At 43.8% G+C, this 19,957-nt stretch overlaps 1 protein-coding gene across 1 annotated transcript in view; it reads right to left on the bottom strand.

Annotated features, from left to right (window-relative positions):
• CERS1 (ceramide synthase 1) overlaps positions 1 to 19,426 on the bottom strand; it is a 95,653-nt gene extending 76,227 nt beyond the window's left edge. Inside the window, exon 1 of the mRNA XM_073592658.1 lies at positions 18,559 to 19,426. Within this exon, the coding sequence (XP_073448759.1) occupies positions 18,559 to 18,804 (246 nt within the window). The 5' untranslated portion in view covers positions 18,805 to 19,426. The remainder of the gene's footprint in view (positions 1 to 18,558) is intronic.
• Positions 19,427 to 19,957: the final 531 nt, after the last annotated feature.

Genomic DNA, 19,957 nt, shown 5'->3' with positions numbered 1-19,957 from the left:
AAATGTCATTCTCTGCTGCAGAAAAGTGCTTGACATTTTCTGAACCGATTTTTGGGGACCTCTTGTTGCTAGAAACCCCAGCTTTGGATATTTTACGGTGCTAGTTCCACTGGGTTTGCACACCAAATTTGGGGTTCCTAGCACTAAGTGGCCCCGAGATACGGGGCCCCAAAATCGGTCAACTGTGTCCATCTGCAGCAATGTCATTTCGGGACCCTTTGGGTTCAGAGACCACAAATTTTGGCTGCAGCTAGGGGGCATCTAGGAACCCTTAACTACCGAGTTTGAAGTTCAGGGGACCTATGGCTGCAAATGGGCACAGTGAGGCATGCAAATGGGCACGGTGAGGTTGCAAATGGGCATTGTTGACCCTATTTTCCACTTACAGTAGCTGTGCATTTCTCACCCTTGTCTTATACTCGGGTCAATAAGTTTTTCCCATTTTTTTGTGGTAAATTAGGGCCTCGACTTATATACGGTAAATCATTTCAGAACTTTTTCCACCTTTAATGTGACCTAACTGTACACTCAGTTGAATAACAAACTGAAATAATATGGTTGCATAAGTGTGCACACCCTTAAACTAATACTTTGTTAAAGCACCATTTTATTTTATTACAGCACTCAGTCTTTTTGGGTATGAGTCTATCAGCATGGCACATCTTGACTTGGCAATATCTGCCCACTCTTCTTTGCAAAAACACTCTAAATCTGTCAGATTGCGGGGGCATCTCCTGTGCACAGACCTCTTCAGATCACCCCACAGAATTTCAATCGGATTCAGGTCCGGGCTCTGGCTGGGCCATTAAAAAACTTGAATCTTCTTCTGGTGAAGTTCCTCCTAATGCTCCGCTTTCTAGCAGAAGCCTGAATGTTTTGTGCTAATATTGACTGCTATTTGGACTAAGGCCCCTGTTCCAGCTGAAGAAAAACAGCCCCAAAGCATGATGCTGCCACCACCATGCTTCACAGTGGGTATGGTGTTATTTTGTTGATTTGCAGTGTTGTTTTTTTTGCACCAAACATATCTTTTGAAATTATGCCCAAAAAGTTCAACCTTGGTTTCATCAGACCAGAACACATTTCCCACATGCTTTTGGGAGACTTCAGATGTGTTTTTCAAAATTTAGCCGGGCTTGGTTGTTTTTCTTCGTCAGAAAATGCTTCCGTCTGGCCACACTACTCCTTAGCCCAGACATATGAAGAATACGGGAGATTGTTGTCACATGTACCACACTGCCAGTACTTGCCAGATATTCCTGCAGCTCCTTTACGTTGCTGTAGGCCTCTTGCCAGCCACCCTGGCCAGTTTTCTTCTTGTTTTTTCACCAATTTTGGAGGAACGTTCAGTTCTTGGTAATGTCACTGTTGTGTCATATTTTCTCCACTTGATGATGACAGTCTTCACTGTTTTGCATGGTATATCTAATGCCTTGGAAATTCTTTTGTACCCTTCTCCTGACTATTACCTTTTAACATTGAGATCCCTCTGATGCTTTGGAAGCTTCCTGCGGAATATGGCTTTTGCTGTAGGATGCGATTATGAAAATGTCAAGAAAGACCTACTAGAACAGCTGAACTTAATTTGGGGTTAATCAGAGGCATTTTAAATGATGGCAGGTGTGTACTGACTCCTATTTAACATGAGTTTGAATGTGATTGCTTAAAGGATCACTAAAGCTATTTTATTTTTTTTAAATAACAAACATGTTATACTTACCTCCACTGTGCAGCTCGTTTTGCACAGAGTGGCCCCGAACCCGGTCTTCTGGGGTCCTTCCGCGGCTGTCTCGGCTCCCCCCCGCAAGGACTCAACACTTTCATGCGGGCTCCCTCGCATGGTGATGAGTGCTTGCAGGCGCGCTCCCGTGATACAGCCGGCGGCCATAGCCGCTCACTGTATCACTTGGCTCCGCCCCCCAGCGCGCCGCGTCATTGGATGTGATTGACAGCAGCGTGAGCCAATCACTGCGCTGCTTTCAATCCATCCACTCTAGCCAATCAGCGGCCAGGCGAGCAGCGAAGAGGATGTTGGGAGCGAGTGTGGGACTTTCAAGGGGTCAGGAAAGTAAAACGGGGGGGGCCTGGGGGGCGGTATTGACGGATGTTTTTTCACCTTAACGCATAGAATGTATTAAGGTGAAAAAACTTTTACCTTTATAACCCCTTTAATTCTGAACACAGCCACATCACCAGTTATAAGAGGTGTGCACACTTATGTTACCACATTATTTTAGTTTATTTTTACTTCTTCCTTCCTAAAAGATTTCAGTTTTTTTTTCAATTGAACAGTTTATAGGTCGCATTGAAGGTGGAAAAAGTTCTGAAGTGATTTATCTTTGTCTCATTTTTTTTTACATCACTGAGAGCTGACATTTTAACAGGGGTGTGTAGACTTTTTATATCCACTGTAGCGCAGCACTTGTTAATCCTTCTTTGCTATTGTACAACGATATGTCGAGTTGTGGTGCTTGTAGCTGCACAATTTAGAGGTTAATGGTGCAGTATACTTCTAGAGATTATTACATGCTCAGTTTGGTGTGTATTGCTAGAGAGTTTTTTTTTTTTTTTTTTTGGTGGTACATGTGATCAGCACAGGGCCAATCAGAACTGTCCAGACAGAGGGTCAGGGGTCATGCAGCCACATAGGACAGTCAGAGGAGAATGAAAACTCCTCCTACAAGCTTTAACAAGTGCTCAGCCGCACACTGACTGCTATATACTGCTGATGAAAAAAGGTATTTAGCAGTTTATATTTACTAAAATAATTGCATTTCCATGTTCTGTGTACTGTGGGAGACCAGATATAGTGAATGCAGGGTCATGTAACAATTTACTTTTCCTCACACAAGAGCACGCTGCAACCCATATCTGCTACTGCTAAAGTTGAATTTGTAAAATGAACTGCAGATATACAATAAACCATTTCATGCAAGTATTTTTTTTTTTTTTAAATCTTTGCACCAAAATTTAAACACTGCTTATATAAGTATACAAGCTTTATGTTAGCTTCCTGCATATCAGAATGAGACTAAGGCCGGGTTCAGACTGGTACGACACGACAGTCGTATGACTGTGGATCCGACTTTGCCCTGCGAAATGCATCTGACTTCAATGAACAGGGATCTGACTTTGATCCCTGACAATACCAGGCGCTGTGTCTGGTATGAATCTTTAGGGGGAACGCCACACGGGCAGACAGCAGCTGCTCCTGTGTGGCTGTCAAACTTTGATATCTATGAACAGATCCTCTGCTGAATCAGAGTATGACCAGGCAGATGTATCCATTTACATACTCAGAAGTAATCCGATGTAAACAGATGCAGGGAGGACAGACCATATTGGCCCCATAAAGAATGAGGAAGGACATCTGGTTACAAAGGATGTGGAGATGGCGAAGGTATTGAATTTATTTTTCTCCTCAGTCTTCACAAGGGAATCGCGGGGCTTCAGTAACCAAAACTGCAGTGTTTATCCTCATGACACATAATAGAAAGCACCTCCATGGTTAACAGAGGACAGAATTAAAATGAGACTTGGGAAACTTAACATTAATAAATCACCAGGACCAGATGGCCTGCACCCGAGGGTACTTGGGGAACTCAGTCAAGTAATTGCCAGACCATTGTTCTTAATTTTTACTGACAGTCTACTGACTGGAATGGTACCAGCTGATTGGAGAAAAGCCAAAGTAGCACCAATATTATTATATATATAATAATAATTATAATATAAAAGGGCCCAAAATACATCCCTGGGAATTACAGACCAGTTAGCCTAACATCAATAGTATGTAAACTCTTGGAGGGGATGATAAGAGACTATATACAAGATTTTAGTTTCGAGAACGGTATCATTAGCAGTAATCAGCATGGATTCATGAAGAATCATTCTTGCCAAACCAATCTATTAATCTTCTATGAGGAGGTGAGTTGCCATCTAGATAAAGGAAGGCCCGTAGACGTGGTGTATCCAGAGTTTGCAAAGCATTTGACACAGTTCCCCATAAATGTTTACTGTACAAAATAAGGTCCGTTGGCATGGACCATAGGGTAAGTACATGGATTGAAAACTGGCTACAAAGGCGAGTTCAGAGGGTGGTGATAAATGGAGAGTACTCAGAATGGTCAGGGGTGGGTAGTGGGTACCCCCAGAGTTCTGTGTTGGGACCAATCCTGTTTAATTTGTTAATAAACGACCTGGAGGATGGGATAAACAGTTCAATCTCTGTATTTGCGGATACTAAGCTAAGCAGGGCAATAACTTCTCCGCAGGATGTGGAAACCTTGCAAAAAGATCTGAACAAATGAATGGGGTGGGAAACTACATGGCAAATGAGGTTCAATGTAGAAAAATGTAAAATAATGCATCTGGGTGGCAAAAATATGAATGCAATCTATACACTGGGGGGGAGAACCTCTGGGGAATCTAGGATGGAAAAAGACCTGGGGGTCCTAGTAGATGATAGGCTCAGCAATGGCATGCAATGCCAAGCTGCTGCTAACAAAGCAAACAGAATATTGGCATGCATTAAAAAGGGGAATAATTCCAGAGATAAAATGATAATTCTCCCGCTCTACAAGACTCTGGTCCGGCCGCACCTAGAGTATGCTGTCCAGTTCTGGGCACCAGTCCTCAGGAAGGATGTACTGGAAATGGAGCGAGTACAAAGAAGGGCAACAAAGCTCATAAAGGGTCTGGAGGATATTAGTTATGAGGAAAGGTTGCAAGCACTGAACTTATTCTCTCTGGAGAAGAGACACTTGAGAGGGGATATGATTTTAATATACAAATACTGTACTGGTGACCCCACAATAGGGATAAAACTTTTTTGTGGAAGGAAGTTTAACAAGACACGTGGCCACTCATTAATATTAGAAGAAAAGAGGTTTACCTTAAACTACGTAGAGGGTTCTTTACTGTAATGCCCTGTACACACGGTCGGACATTGATCGGACATTCCGACAACAAAATCCATGGATTTTTTCCGACGGATGTTGGCTCAAACTTGTCTTGCATACACACGGTCGCACAAAGTTGTCGGAAAATCCGATCGTTCTGAATGCGTTGACATAAAACACGTACGTCGGGACTATAAACGGGGCAGTAGCCAATAGCTTTTGTCTCCTAATTTATTCTGAGCATGCGTGGCATTTTGTGCATCAGAATTGTCCACACACGGTCGGAATTTACGCGAACGGATTTTGTTGTCGGAAAATTTTATAGCCTGCTCTCAAACTTTGTGTGTCGGAAATTCCGATGGAAAAAGTCTGATGGAGCCAACACGCGGTCGTAATTTCCGACATCAAGCTCTGATCGCACATTTTCTGTCGGTAAGTCCGACCGTGTGTACAGGGCATGAGAGTGGCAAGGATGTGGAATTCCCTTCCACAGGCGGTGGTCTCAGCGGGGGGCATCGATAATTTCAAGAAACTATTAGATAAGCACCTGAACGACCACAACATACAGGGATATACAAGGTAATACTGATATATAATCACACACATAGGTTGGACTTGATAGACGTATGTCTTTTTTCGACCTCATCTACTATGTAACTATGTAACTATGTCTGTCTACATCCACCTGCCCATAGACGTTAAAACATTAAAGAGGAGTTCCACCCAGGGGGGCCGTCAAAAAAAAAAAAAAATTAAAAGTCAGCAGCTACAAATACTGCAGCTGCTGACTTTTAATTGGGCACTCACCTGTCCCAGGGTCCAGCCATGCGGGGGATCGAAGCCCCGCTCGCCCCCCCCTCCGCTCATCGGCGCCGGCATTTCAACTGTGGGCGCCGGGCTGTGGCTTCACAGCCTGGCACCCACTGCGCATGCGCGAGCGGCGCCGTGCGCCGTGATTGGCCGCTCAATCACCTGGGACCTGTAATGGGTCCCAGATGATTGACAGGAGGGAGGGAGCAGAGCGGAGCCCTTCCTGTGCCTGGGGGGAAGTGATGTCACCAGCCCAGGCAAAGGAACAGGCAGACTATGAGGGACCACCTAGCAACAGGCATTTAGAGGTAAGTGAAAAAAAAAAAAATATCCAAATGTTTTTTTGGTTTTTTTTTTAGAATTTTTCCAGGTATTTTTGTTTTTTGGGTGGAACCCCACTTTAAGAGCTTCTAATTAGGTCCCCCTGGGCAGCTACATTTCTAAGTAAATCTACATTTTTCCCTGTAAAGTCTAATTTGGCTCCACCTCTCCCATCACCTTTTACAGTAAAAGTTGGGATTTTTGTTGCTCTTGTTCTTCCAATACCTCTTGGCCTACTAATTGCTTTGGCATGCATTTTTTTTCACTGCAGGTATTCTTAAACTATACATTTTACCCATATGCTGAAATAAATTGCTTCTATTTGTGACAGATTTTCAAGACTAGAGGGAGGGGGCAGCACTGGGAGCCATCCTGCATTCATACATACCTCCCAACATTTTAAGATGGGAATGAGGGACACCTACAAGCAAATGTATGCAGGCAGAGGACACACACCCCTGCCACACCCCTAAAGAAGAATTAACAAAACATAAAAAAAAGGTTAATAAAATCCACAAGGGCTTTTTTTTTACCACTACTTTTCCTTTATATTGGCTTTAAAAATGTACAAATGCAGCAATTTAGAAATGAAATGAAAGCTTAGCATTGGGAAACACTTTTTGAAAGATAAAAAGTGCATTTTATATACAATTATCTAAATCAGACTAAAATGAGGGACAAATGAGGGGGGAAGAGGGACATTACTCCAAATCAGGGACAGTCCCTCAAAATCAGGGACAGTTGGGAGCTATGATTCACATGTGCTGACAGTAAACACGCTAACAGGAAATAAGAGAGTGGGAATGGAGAAGACCTGATGAGTGTGCAGTACTGTTTGGGCTGAGGGTTGGTAATGACCCACACTGAGAAAAGAAAAATGTGTATTTATTTATTTATTTATTTATTTTTTACATTCAGGCCTGCATAGCACTGTAACAGTGATCAGTGCATTGAAAGTTCCCTCGGCGGATAAGGAACCCCCCTGTACTGCGCAGGCGCAGCGCCTGCGCAGTACGAACTACTGTCAGCCACCGGAGATAGCCGAAGCTCAAACTTTTCAATCAGCTGTACACGGAGCCTGCCACCATCCACCATGCCACCATCCAAGTGGACCTAGAGGGGGAATCAAATAAAAGCCGAGCGAAGCGAGGCCGTGCCCGAAGCGCGGCGAGCGAAGCGAGCCCGCGAGGGGCCCTCTTACAGGCGCCGTGTACAGCTGATTTTCAGCTATTCTCCTTCGGCTATTTCCGCTGGATCCTACTGCGCAGGCGCAGCGCCTGCACAGTAGAGGGGGGTCCTTATTCGCCAAGCGGAACTTTCTCTGCAGAACACCGGCTCCTGAATTGTTTACATCCCAGCCCCAGGTCAGTACAGAGGTATGAACCATCCATTATGGGACTGGAGGAAGTAAACAATGGGCTACAAGGGTGCTGATATCACTACACTGCTGCTCTGCTGAGATCTTTGAGTCTCTCTGCTGCATCGGCAGATGGGACTTGTAGTTCTTTACTTTTACCGATAACTGTGAATGGATCTGTGAATAGATAATGCAGCTTTGTGGACAGCCTTGCCAAATTCAAAATACAGAAGCAGAAAGGGAGAAACACCCCATGATTCAGGCTGTGGGTATGGAGGAGGTTTGGGTTTAATATAAAGCATGATCCCAAAGAGATAGAGAAAAGTGAGGACCACAACCTGGCAGGACCAGATGGACAGAAATACAAAACCTTGGGCAGGTAAACCAGTGCTCATTTTTGTATTTCAACATTTATTTAGTTGCTTCCCAGAGCTTACCTTTAAAGCACAACTCCATCCAAATTCTCCCTACCATCCCTCTCTTCCTACCACCATTAACCCATTCTACCAGCGGTTAAGGCAGGGATCTTCAAACTACGCCCCTCCAGTTGTTCAGGAACTACAATTTACCATCACGCCTAGTCATGTCTGTGAATGTCAGAGTTTTACAATGCCTCATGGGACATGTAATTCCGCAACAGCTGGAGGGCTGTAGTTTGAAGATTCCTGGGTTAAGGTTTTCTTGCCTGATGAAGCAAATTATACTCACCTGAGTCCCCCCATCCAAGTCCCTCTCTGAAGCAATTTCTGCCTGCTGGGATCCCTAATCCAAAGTCACAAATGAATCCTCACTATCTGGCCCCCCTCACTTGCCTTGTGGGCGACGCCAGTAATCTTCTGGATCCCAAGAGAACCTCTCCAGGAATGGGTATTGTCCCCATTATGAAGACTGTGGCTTGGACACCAGTATGAAAAGTGGGGACATGGCACTGGATAATCACATGACCACGGCTTATGGTAAGTGAAAAAGGGGATTTAGGGCTTAATCAGATATGCAACCAGGGGGTAGTAAAAGCAGACAGTTGAGCTGCAGTTTTACTGTCCCCCCAAATGCACAACTAAACAAGAGCATGCAGCTGCTCACAGCTGTACACATGTTCTGGCTATGCCAAAAAATGAAACCCTTTGTCGTGTTCAGAGGGCAGGACTGGCGCTGGAAGTTACCCATTCAAGTAAAAGGGGTCTGCAATAGAAAAACGTGCACACAGGGAGAACATACATACTCCATGCAGGTAGTGGCCCTGGTGGAAATGGAACCAAGGGCTCCAACTTTACTAAGCTGCTGTGCTGCCAATTTCAGCACTAAACTAAAAATGACCTGCTCAGACCTTCTGGGATCCTGAGTCCTGAGTATAGTAGATTTCCGAATACAGTATCCTGTCCTCCCAGCCTTCCATTGTAAAGGCTTTATTTTTACATTTTTTATATGCTGCTATTTTATTATAAATCCACATAAATGGTCTTTTTTTTAAGTGTACCTTTTATTGGAAAATAAGAAGCACTGAAAAAAACCCATGTTCTAGTCTAACCTTTCTACAAATCAGGTTGGTACCGCTGAGTAAACCGGGTTGCTATGGAGACACAGAAGGATGACAGTGCTTCTGCGGGGAACTCTTCTGCAGCTGCAGACCTCCAGCTATACTCACATCCCTAGTTTCTTAGCTGAACTGCATTTGGATCATGTTTATATTGCCTTTGTGCTTTAGCACACTTATCCTGGATCAGCTTACAGTCAAGTCAAATTCAGATCAGTTTAAAGGAAATGCACTTCAACACTACATCTTCTATTCAAGGGTGTTTAAAGCCAAAATACCAGAGAAAACAATATTTTGACAGTTGCTGTGTAAAAATAAAATACCTCTAATGATTTCTGTCTCATATCTGGTTGCTCCTTCATTTGGTAACGTTCTTAGGGTCTATTCACACCAGCCACTGCGGTACAATGCAGTGCAATGCAGTGGGATGGCTGCAGTGTTGATTAGTAGCACTTTGCACTGTTTACTTTTTTTTTTTTTTTATGAACTTTATTGACATGTCACACAATTGCATTTCATCAAGTTCTTTCGGCCACCACGTGGCGCAAGGTGGTGGGTTGCCTTGCTTTGTGCTGCAACAAAATACAGCCTGCTGTTGTATTCACACCACCATGTGAACCGGACTTGTAGGAGACAAGGCATTTTGCCTTGTCTTCCAGTGGGATTGCACTGGAATAGCCGCCCAATGAGTCTTATCACACCTGGTGAATAGACCCTTACAGCTCATTTACACTTGCAGTCATGGAGGCAGTAAAAAACAGGCAGTTGACCCATGTTTTTACCACCCCCTAGCCACCCCCTGAAACTGCAAAGGCAGCCAGACGTGGTTGTATTCAAACAAAGCATCACAGTCATGACAAAACTGATACCCCGTGCTGTGTTCAGTGGGGAGTACCACTGGCAAACGTGACCCATTCAAGTGGATGTGCCACAGTGGCCTTTGAAGCATCGCCTGTCAAAGGCCTTAAAAAGTGATCCACAACATAGGGTTGTTGCTCGCCTGAACTTATGCCCCATACACACGATCTGAAAATCGGAAGACAGATCGTCCGTTTGTTTTTTTTTGCATGCTAGTCATATATCGAACTTGAAGAGTTTACAAAAATGTGTCTGAATCAGTGAGATGCCAACTTTGCGGCGCTGTTCCTGCACTACTTTTGGCGATTTCAATAGACATCTGTGCATGAACCTGCACAGATGTCTCTCAAATCGCCCCCGAAGTCGGTCTGAAATGCCGGTTTGAAATCTGAACTCGCACGATTTCAAACCCGCATTCAGTGTGAACCTAGGCTTAGGGCTCTGCAATCAAATGAAGCAAGCGGCACACCAGTGACATGTCCCATGTAGTGTATGTCAGCCGGCGTCAAAGTTCAGGAGTCTACTTAGACCAGTCATACACCGAGATTCAAATCATTAATGGGCAGGCTGAATGTACCGATCGATCAACTTGGGTACAACCAGCCTGCCAGATTTCCTTTTCATTATAGCTAGCGGCTGCCTCTAGCAATAATCAGTGTCTTCACCCAGCAGGGACGGCTTCCCCCACCCCCCCACCGGGAGCAGACAATGGCTCAGCAGGAGGGATTCCCCTGTCAGCACTCTCTACATTAATAAGGGAATCGTGTGGATTTCCCATGGTTGCAGGAAAACAAATGTGCACTGTGTAAGAAATTTGCACTGTGTATGGCTGGCCTTACTCTCTGCAGTGCACTGTAATCACATGAAATAGGATGCACACCAATGACATCTTGCTCTGGCTCTGTTTAATCCACTGATAACACACAACTAAAACTCACCAGAAGCCACTCCCCTAATACTTTTCACCTATCACCAGCTTTAGTTGTAGGGATCCCTGTGGTCTAAGCCCTGGGATGGGTGAAACACATTAGCAACGTGGATTGTTTCATTGGACTGCAGTGCTTGCCAAAGAGTAAAAAAATTCCTGGGCTAAATCACCCAGCTAATATAAAGTACATGGAGCAGAGGTGGACACAGATTGCTTGTGAGCAGAGATACAGGCTGTGATCATTGAATAGTTAGCCTAAAGCCAGCTATACAAGGAGCAGCTGAATTTCAATAAATGTATGGGCAGAGGCTGGTTGTACAGAAGTCGATCTACTGATCAACTTCTGTACAACCAGCCCGTTAGATTTTTCCCACTCAATCAGCAATGCAGGCTATAGCAGGCAGCACTGATCAGTGTATTCTGATGGCGGGGAAGTCTTTCTTTTGTCAAAATACAATAGCGCAGTGGGGAATATTCTCCCATTCACATCGAATACATGGATGGGGGAATTGAGTCATTTTTTCGGTCAACCTGCTGATTGAAAGAGAAAAAAAAATGACTAATGTATGGGCTGCTTTGGGGCTAATTTACACCACAATCCCCACATTCAGAGTTCAGTTTCACATGCACATTTACATGCATTTGTAATGTGTCTGCAGTCCATGGTATATTTACATCGTGTTTGCGGTGTTTTTTTGTTTTTTTTCATTATTTATTTTTACTAAGTTGTATTTACGTGTTCTGTGTTCATGTGCATGTCCGGTATGTTTACATGCCTAAAAATGCAGCATGCTATTCTTAAAATGCACTTGAAAGCACTGCAATAGTGTAAACTACTTGGCTCAATGAAATACATTAATTTTTCTTGCTTATGTGTACTGTATGTACTGCGTTAAAAAACATCTAGTGCGTCTCATATAAACAAACCCCGACTGTCATAAATCTTGTACAGCACTGTAATCACCAAACTTCCAGTGCTGAACCCTACAGACACAGCTTTAGTATGGTTCTTATAGCCAATTACTCAGTCATCATCTCAGCCATTCATAAAATTCCTTGTATTATTTTCACAAGGCATTCTGTGACTGGATGAGGTGGAGATCATGACATTCATCCGCTCCTCCCTTTGTCCATTCACAGAACATCTTGTATTCTAGGAAAAGAATACAAAACATTTTATGAATGGCTAAGTTTCAGTGCCAGTAATGGCACAGGATTCATGATGGTACGAGTTTTACCTAATACAGCAACTGTTAGATGTTTTTTATTATTACAAAGCATGCATCAAAATATTATTGTCCCCCACAATTCAGCTTTAAATACAATTAAATGAAGCAGCGTCTGCTGTGACTACATTTACAATGAAGGTTAACCTCTTGCTTCCCACGTAATGCATATGTGCGGCAACAAAGAGGGTGGGCTTTGTCACACACACACACACAAGGTTTCTGTGCTGAAAGCATGCACACAAGGCAGTGACCGAGCTGTCAGTCTCTAGTAAATGATCAGGAGCCAGTGGGAATGACTCCTGATCATGTAACCACTGAGACAGACAATCAAAGTGGTCATGTGATTGGGCAGTTCTTCCTCTCCCCCCCCCAGGAGTAAAGACTCAGTTAAAGGGATGTCAGAGCTGGGTGGGAAGAGGTACATGGTGCAAACGCAGTCAAGCACTAGTGTGCACATATGAGTTAAGATCACTAATGGTAATTGCAACGTTTGACAAGAACAGGCTGCGTTTCACCTGCTTTGCAGTGAACCGCAGGGACGTTCAGATGCAGTCTTTGAACTGCCATGTGTGCTGGCTCAGTTAGAGTCAATGGAAATTTGCTGACCTGCGTTCCAAACACACATGATATGCAGAAAAATTAGGAGCCGTAATTGTTGCTGTAAGGGCTGGTTCACACCACAAAAATGCACTCCAGGTTCCGTTCTGCATGCGTTTCTGCATGTGCATTTTAGGTGCATTTCCTAGTGCATTCCAGTTGCTTTTTTTCCCTTTTTTTTTCACTGTACTGGGGTCTGGTGCATTTTTTATGCGTTCCAGTGCATTTCGGTGTGTTTTTGTGCGTTTTACTGCGTTCCAGTATACAGTCCAGTGCAGGAACAATGCAACATGTTCTACTTTTTTTTCTGGACCTGGAAAGCCTTGGAGCTGGCCATACTGGTGTGAACTATGTCATTGGAAACCATATAACCTACTTTCCACTTGCTTTTTAAGCATGAAAAAAAATTGGACTGGACTGCATATGGTGTGAACTGGAACACTACATAAAGTGATGAGAAAGGAAGCAACTTTGCTATTAGGAAGTAAAAAGTCTGTAACCAAATACCTGTCTGCTGTATATACTGCAGGTCAAACAAATGTGCACTGTGTAAGAAATTTGCACTGTGTATGGCTGGCCTTACTCTCTGCAGTGCACTGTAATCACATGAAATAGGATGCACACCAATGACATCTTGCTCTGGCTCTGTTTAATCCACTGATAACACACAACTAAAACTCACCAGAAGCCACTCCCCTAATACTTTTCACCTATCACTGGCTTTAGTTGTAGGGATCCCTGTGGTCTAAGCCCTGGGATGGGTGAAACGCATTAGCAACGTGGATTGTTTCGTTTGATTGCAGTGCTTGACAAAGAGTAAAAAGATTCCTGGGCTAAATCACCCAGCTAATATAAAGTACATGGAGCAGAGGTGGACACAGATTGCTTGTGAGCAGACCTTTTTTTTTTCTCAACCTTTTTTATCCCAGAGGAGCCTCATCAGGTCTCAGGGAACCCCTGCAAAAATCAAATAATTGGGGGGAGTGGAAAAAATGCACCTTAAGTTGGGGGTCAGTGGGAAGAATGTCCACTCAATGGTGTTGAAGATGACAGCCTTCCTTACAGACAGCTAAAAAGATCATTAGTGTCGCCCAGTTGGCCAGTGTTAATTTCGTCAACTAAAATATTTTAGTCGACTAAATGAATACTATTTTAGTTGACTAAAATACGACTAAAACTAAAACAATTCAGATGACTAAAATACAACTAAAACTAAAATTGCATTTTAGTCAAAAGACTAAAATACAACTAAAACTAAAATGGGATTTTAGGCAAAAGACTATGACTAAAACTAAATTGAATTCATATCACAACGGCTAAATCTGTGTCTGTAGTGCATATTCAAACCTTAATACTATAAATAATAAACATGTTATTAGATTTTTACTCCAGGAGTGTATAATGTTTGGCAGTTCTAAAGAAATAATGCATTTAATTAAACCCATTAGATTTTGGTCAACTAAAATGTACTGGAGATTTTAGTAGACTAAAATACGACTAGAACTAAAATTGCATTTTAGTCAAAAGACTATAACTAAAACTAAATGTTAATTTGATGTCAAAATCAACACTGCTGCTGGCACTGCCAAAAAGCATTGACCCAACAGATGGGAGGTTAATTAGCCACAACTCAAGGAACCCCTAGCAACCCCTGGAGGAACCCTAGTGGAGAACAGCTAATATAGGTTTTTTTTATAATATTGTGATTGAAGTTGATGGAGTTGCATCTTTTTTCATCCTGACTAGTAAACTAAAGATAATAGCAGGAGTGACCATTTTATCCAGTGCATTTAAACTATTATTAAACCCAATTCAAAAAAATATATATACAGTGCTGCAAACTTCAGCACTTACTACTTTTGTATGATGAGTTTGCTCTAAAATTGTTCTCTCCAAATGTTTTTTTTCCCTTCCCTGGGTCCCATTTAGGGTGGCTCTGTCCCCTATGAGGACCATGGAGCCACCCTTGCATATGCGCTCCCATCTTACAATGCAGAGGATTCTCTGGCATCCCTGCAAACAGATAGTCCCTTGATTCCCATCTGCCAGAGTCTGTGCTTTGCAGGGCACAGGGTGTGTGCTGCCCTACCTGGAAGTTAGGGGAAGGGGCACTGTAGGACCTACCACGGCAGTGAGCAGGACAGTATGGCTCCATTCACACCCGAGTGTACTGCGACACCTGCTGCACCGTGTTTTTGTGACGCATTTATGGAGCGGCATCATTCATCCACTCCAAAAACACGCCAAGGAAGCTCATGTACCAAATTTTGGTTTGGCATTGTGGTTTTTGCACAATTATAGTGCGTTTTGTCGCTCGACATTCGCAGCAAAATCGCATCGCATTTGGGGTGCCATTAAGAAATAATGGCATCGCAAACGTGTCCAGTGTTTTGCGTTCCGCAAATTCCAGTACGCTCAGGTGTGGACGGAACGTAAGTGTTTCTGCATACATTTAACAAAAAAAAAAAAAATGAAAAAGCGTTTATTTTTATAAAATGCATTTATTTTCAAAAGTGTATCATTTAGTACTACTTTAACCGCTTACTGCCCATCATACGTATATATAACCATCCTGGACAGCAGGCGGTTATACCAGGATCATGGCTCCAACCAGCAATAAGCTTTCCTGTAAAAGTGTTTTTCACTTTTACAGAGCTGTGGAGCCCTCTCCCCTTCCGCTGCTGCCGGCCATCATTCCTGGACTCTGCTGTTCCACTTGGTAGCACTGTAATCGGTTGGGGCAGCTGCCCACAGAGGTGATGGAGGAACATCCTCTGTGATGAATGAAGCTAGAAGTAACAATCATCACATCTGGGTTCAGTGCTATCTTTCCCTGGCCCTTACAGCCAGGAGAGCATCTGATCAAGGAGATCAGAGGAGGGCAGAGGAGATATCAGGGGTGTAATGTACTCCTGATGTCTCCATAAAGAGTACCTGTGGGGGAAGGAATCATTATCACAGAGAGAGAAAGTAAAAGAAAATCCCAAATTCACAGTTGTCCCCAGAACATTAGTAGAGGGGAAATCTTCCAACGGGGACACTAGGGATTCTCTCATTTTGGATGGACTTCCTCTCACTTCCTGTTTTGGTTATGCGGCAGGAAGTAAAGGGAAATCTCTTCGAAGGGACATGGATGGCAGAAAAAAAAAACTCCTGATGGGTTTTAACCCTTCCTTGGGCCTTGCTCACACATGCAGTGCCCTCTAAAGATCTACCCACATTCAGAGTGGAGTCTCTCTTCAAAGGGAGTTTGACAGGCAGTGAAAAGTCATGATATCTCTTCCTCACCACCTGTTTTAACCCTTTAACCCAGCACCAGTTCAGCTTACTGGGTCGTGTTCTGAGGGTGATATTGCTAAATGCGACAGTTTGGATAATTTTTGCTTCCCTGCAATATGTACACCCCCTTCTGTTGCCTTTGCAGCTTAAAGGGGAGCAGTTGGGAGTCATTCTGTGATATGTGCAACCCCTCTGCTGCCTTTGCAGTTAAAGAGGAAGTAAACCTTTGTGGGTTTTACTTCCTCTTTATTTCCCTGCAAAGGTAATGCATAATGGGCTACTATGCTTTACATAGTAGCTCATTATGTGTCACTTACCTGAAACCGAAGCCCGCAATGTCACCGTTGTCCCCACTAGCAGGGAGTGTCCATCTTTGCCCCTCTTCCTTCCGTGGGCCCCGAACTCTGGCTCTGTGACTGGCCAGACTCGCATGACGTCACTCCCGTGTATGCATGTGGGAGCCGCCAGTCACGGCATGACCCCTATTAGAAACGGCATGATGACATCGGCGCTCGTCTTTTTCGTAAATATCTCCTAAGCCGTGGAGGTTTAGGAGATATTTCCAGCACCTAGAGGTAAGCCGTAATATAGGCTTACCTGTAGGTAAAAGTGGTTGTACAGGGTGTAAGGGGGAATGGTTGGAAGGGCAGGAAAACACAGCTCAACCACACTTTTCTTTTTACCGTTCCAACCACAAGTGTATACGAAGCCTTACTGTATCCAAAAAAAAAAATTTTTTAAAGTTTTGCCTTTAGTTCTACTTTCATTCTAAGCAGCTGTCATTGGTTATGGGCCTACTAAAGGAACTAAAGGAACATTGATGAAAACCAGAAATACTTTCTCACGATTCAATACAATATGAAAGTGAGAATGTGGTGAGTCTTGTGTGTCCAGCTGTCTCCTCCATATCACAGGAAGGAGATTAAAAGGAATTCTTTTTCTATTGTGACGGACAACCTTGTGCAAACTTCCACCTGTTACCATCCACCTACATTTCACTCTGCTTCAGGAACATGGCCCAGTGTACACTTTTAAAGCAGTATTAAACCCGAAAACAATACTCAAATTGATTGCAGCTTACCAATTCTAAGGCTGCCCACGTACCGGCAACCAAGCGCTCCTTCCCGCTTCTCCTTCGTCATATGATCCGCGTGCATCTCACAGCAGGGGTCCTGTGCATCCTCGTTCACTGTTTCAGGTCCGACTTCACCCTGAATTTTGGGCTGAATTCGCACCTGAAACGGACCAAAAGATGCAAAATGCACCGGACCCGCTGTGAAGATATGTGAACCGGCTCCACAGAGAGGCAGTCAAAATCTCCTGCAATTGCGAATTGGATGCGGAGGGACCAGTATACAATTCACAATGGTGTGAGTATAACTAAAGGCAAAACTTTTTTTTTTTTTTAGTTTTGGATGGAGTGGAGAAGTATTAGAACCCCTGTCAGTTTTTTTGCTGTCTGTGTCCCCACTAAGGAGATCCCCCCTTTCTATTTGTTCTGTTTACCATTATCAAAGAAAATCCTAAATTTTGGGTTGTCTCCAGAAAAGTAATAGAGGGGAAATCTTCCAATGGGGACACTAGTTCTGGTGACTGGTGACCTGGGGATGCCCAAGGAATTCCCCTAATTTGCAGGGATTTCCACTCACTTCCTGTTCAGCTATGGGACAGGAAGTGAAGGGAAAACCCAGATGGCGGGACACAGATGGCGAAAACAAATCGGACAGGGATTATAACCCTCTATTACTCTATCCAAAATGAAAATCAAAAAAGTTTAGCCTATAGTTCTACTTTAAATGTTGTGGCTGCATTAGTTTTTCTTTTTAGGCTTTTTTCCTTTATTTTTACCTAGTGATCCAGACAGTAAAACATATACTGTCTTAGGGTGTCTCCGCTCTGGATGGAGGAGCAACGGAGACACCCTTGGACGGCAGTATTGTCAGTGTTATGCCGCATACACACGAGTGGACTTTTCAACATCAAAGGTCTGACGGTCTTTCCAACAAACTTTCGAATGACCGGACTTGACCACACACGAATGGACTAAAGTCCGTTGGTTTGAACGTGATGAACGTACAAAGGGACTAGAATAAGGAAGTTCATAGCCAGTAGCCAATAGCTGCCCTAGCGTCCTTTTTTGTCCGTCGGACTAGCATACAGACGAACGGATTTTTCGACTGGACTCGAGTCCATCGGAAAGATCTGAAACACGTTCCAAATCTAAAGTCTGTCTGGTTTCCGACAGAAAAAGTCCGCTGGAGGTCTGATAAAGCCCACACGCACGGTCGGATTGTCTGACGAATTTGTTCCGTCGGACCAATCCGGTTGAAAAGTCTGTCTGTGTGTACACGACTTTAGATGCACTAGCAGATTTAGATGGACTTGAAAAACAAACTAATGTTGAACTCTAGCTAACACTTTTTAGGAAGTTACAGCAAAGTTTTTTTTTTTTTACCCTTTTAGGGTAAATGTTTTACATAAATAGATAAAAGCTGACCATTGCAATAATCTCATTTGATTTTAAATGATTTGCATCAACCCTCTAACTGCCACTTTGTCTAGACAACTTGCTCTGTTTAAAGGAAGTCAAAAAACAACAAATTTACTGGACAGATTGTCAGGTGAATATAAAGGGGGGGGGGCTCTAAAAAGAAAACGAATGCAGCCATCACATCTAAGAATGAATAGGCATTTTTTGTCTCTGGGTTTATTACTGGTTTAAGGTGGTGTTACGTGTTACTGACCTGGAAAATCCATTTGGTGGTCGCTCTTCGGAGACCTGTCCATGCCAGCGCGCACACAACCACGTACAGCATCTCCATCCAGGTGAATTTGGCATGTGCTTGTAATGTATTCCAGGAAGATGTCAGGCCACAGTCTCTACATTCTTTCAGCTCTCCAAGGAACCGTTCCCCACTTTTAATGAGAAGGTCCATGTACCCCAAGGAGGAAGGGATCTGGATGCTTTGAATTTTATGCTCTTGCTCCATGACGGGCACAATTGATGACTTTGTTCTCCGATTGAATTCAGCACCCCCGCCGACACTGCGTTTTTTTTTTTTTGTTTTTTTACCAAATCTGCTCTAGACCAGCTTGGCACAATAATAAATAGTAAGAATGCCAGCGAAAGGACAAATCTATAAAGAACCTAGCCATCCATTGAGGAGAGAGAATTTGCAGAAACATGAAAGCTCTCTGCTGATGACCCCCTTGTACAAAGGGTAGCTCTGTGGCCTGATCTCTGTAGATCTGATGATGCAGGATGTGTTCCTAGAAATAAAGGGGTGATGGGTGGGGGGGGGGGGGAGAGGGAGAGGCTCAGTGCCCCCAGTCTTCTCTCTCTTGCTGGAGAATAAGGGAGGAGGGGGTGGAAGGGGGGGCAGCTGGTGCAATGAATCTCTTTCCCTCTGATTGGAAGAATCCAGTGTAGCAGGGCAGGTTCTAGCAGGGAGGAGAGGCTGCTGCCTGTTCTCTATGCAGATGGCAATCAGATCTAGAGAGGAAATCTGAGCAGGCAAGGCTAGGCTGGCATCGTGTGGGCATCTTGGTACACCCAGCCCTGGGTACTGAGAAAGAGCTGTCAGCCTGATATATTCAGAGCACGTTTGAGTGGAGGGGCGGGGTCACCAGGGAAGGAATGTCCGGCAGCCAATCACTGTCAGAGGAGAGTGAAAGTAGGGGGACAGAAATGTCATGTGATGTCAGATCTTTGTGTTCTCCAAGGCTCAGCACTGACCAGGAGACAACTGTCATAGGATCTGCTGACAAGGGATGAAATGCTACTTTGTAACAGCTGCGGATCTGTGTACATTCAACCTTGTTATTAAATCCTAGACAGTCATCACATTGTGATCTTGGCGTTTTATACATTGTATTGTTATATATTGGTTTTTATTTCCAGCCTTTTGTCTATAATGTAAACCAGGGGTAGGCAACCTTAAAGAGATGAAGATGTACCTGAACAACATGGGAGAAGTCAAAGATCACCGGGCACAGTGTCGCCTCCTCACACCTGATTTAAACCTCTGCCCCGCTGACACATGAGCGTAGCATTTTCAGGCAGAAAGTCGCGCGTTTTTGCTGCGATTTTGTACAGGTCAAAAGGTCACCTATGTAAAAAGCAGAAAAAAACGCCCAAATCTG

This window comes from Aquarana catesbeiana, linkage group LG01, assembly GCF_042186555.1.
Source record: "Aquarana catesbeiana isolate 2022-GZ linkage group LG01, ASM4218655v1, whole genome shotgun sequence".
NCBI lineage: Eukaryota > Metazoa > Chordata > Amphibia > Anura > Ranidae > Aquarana > Aquarana catesbeiana.
This window is presented reverse-complemented; position numbering and strand designations above follow the sequence as displayed.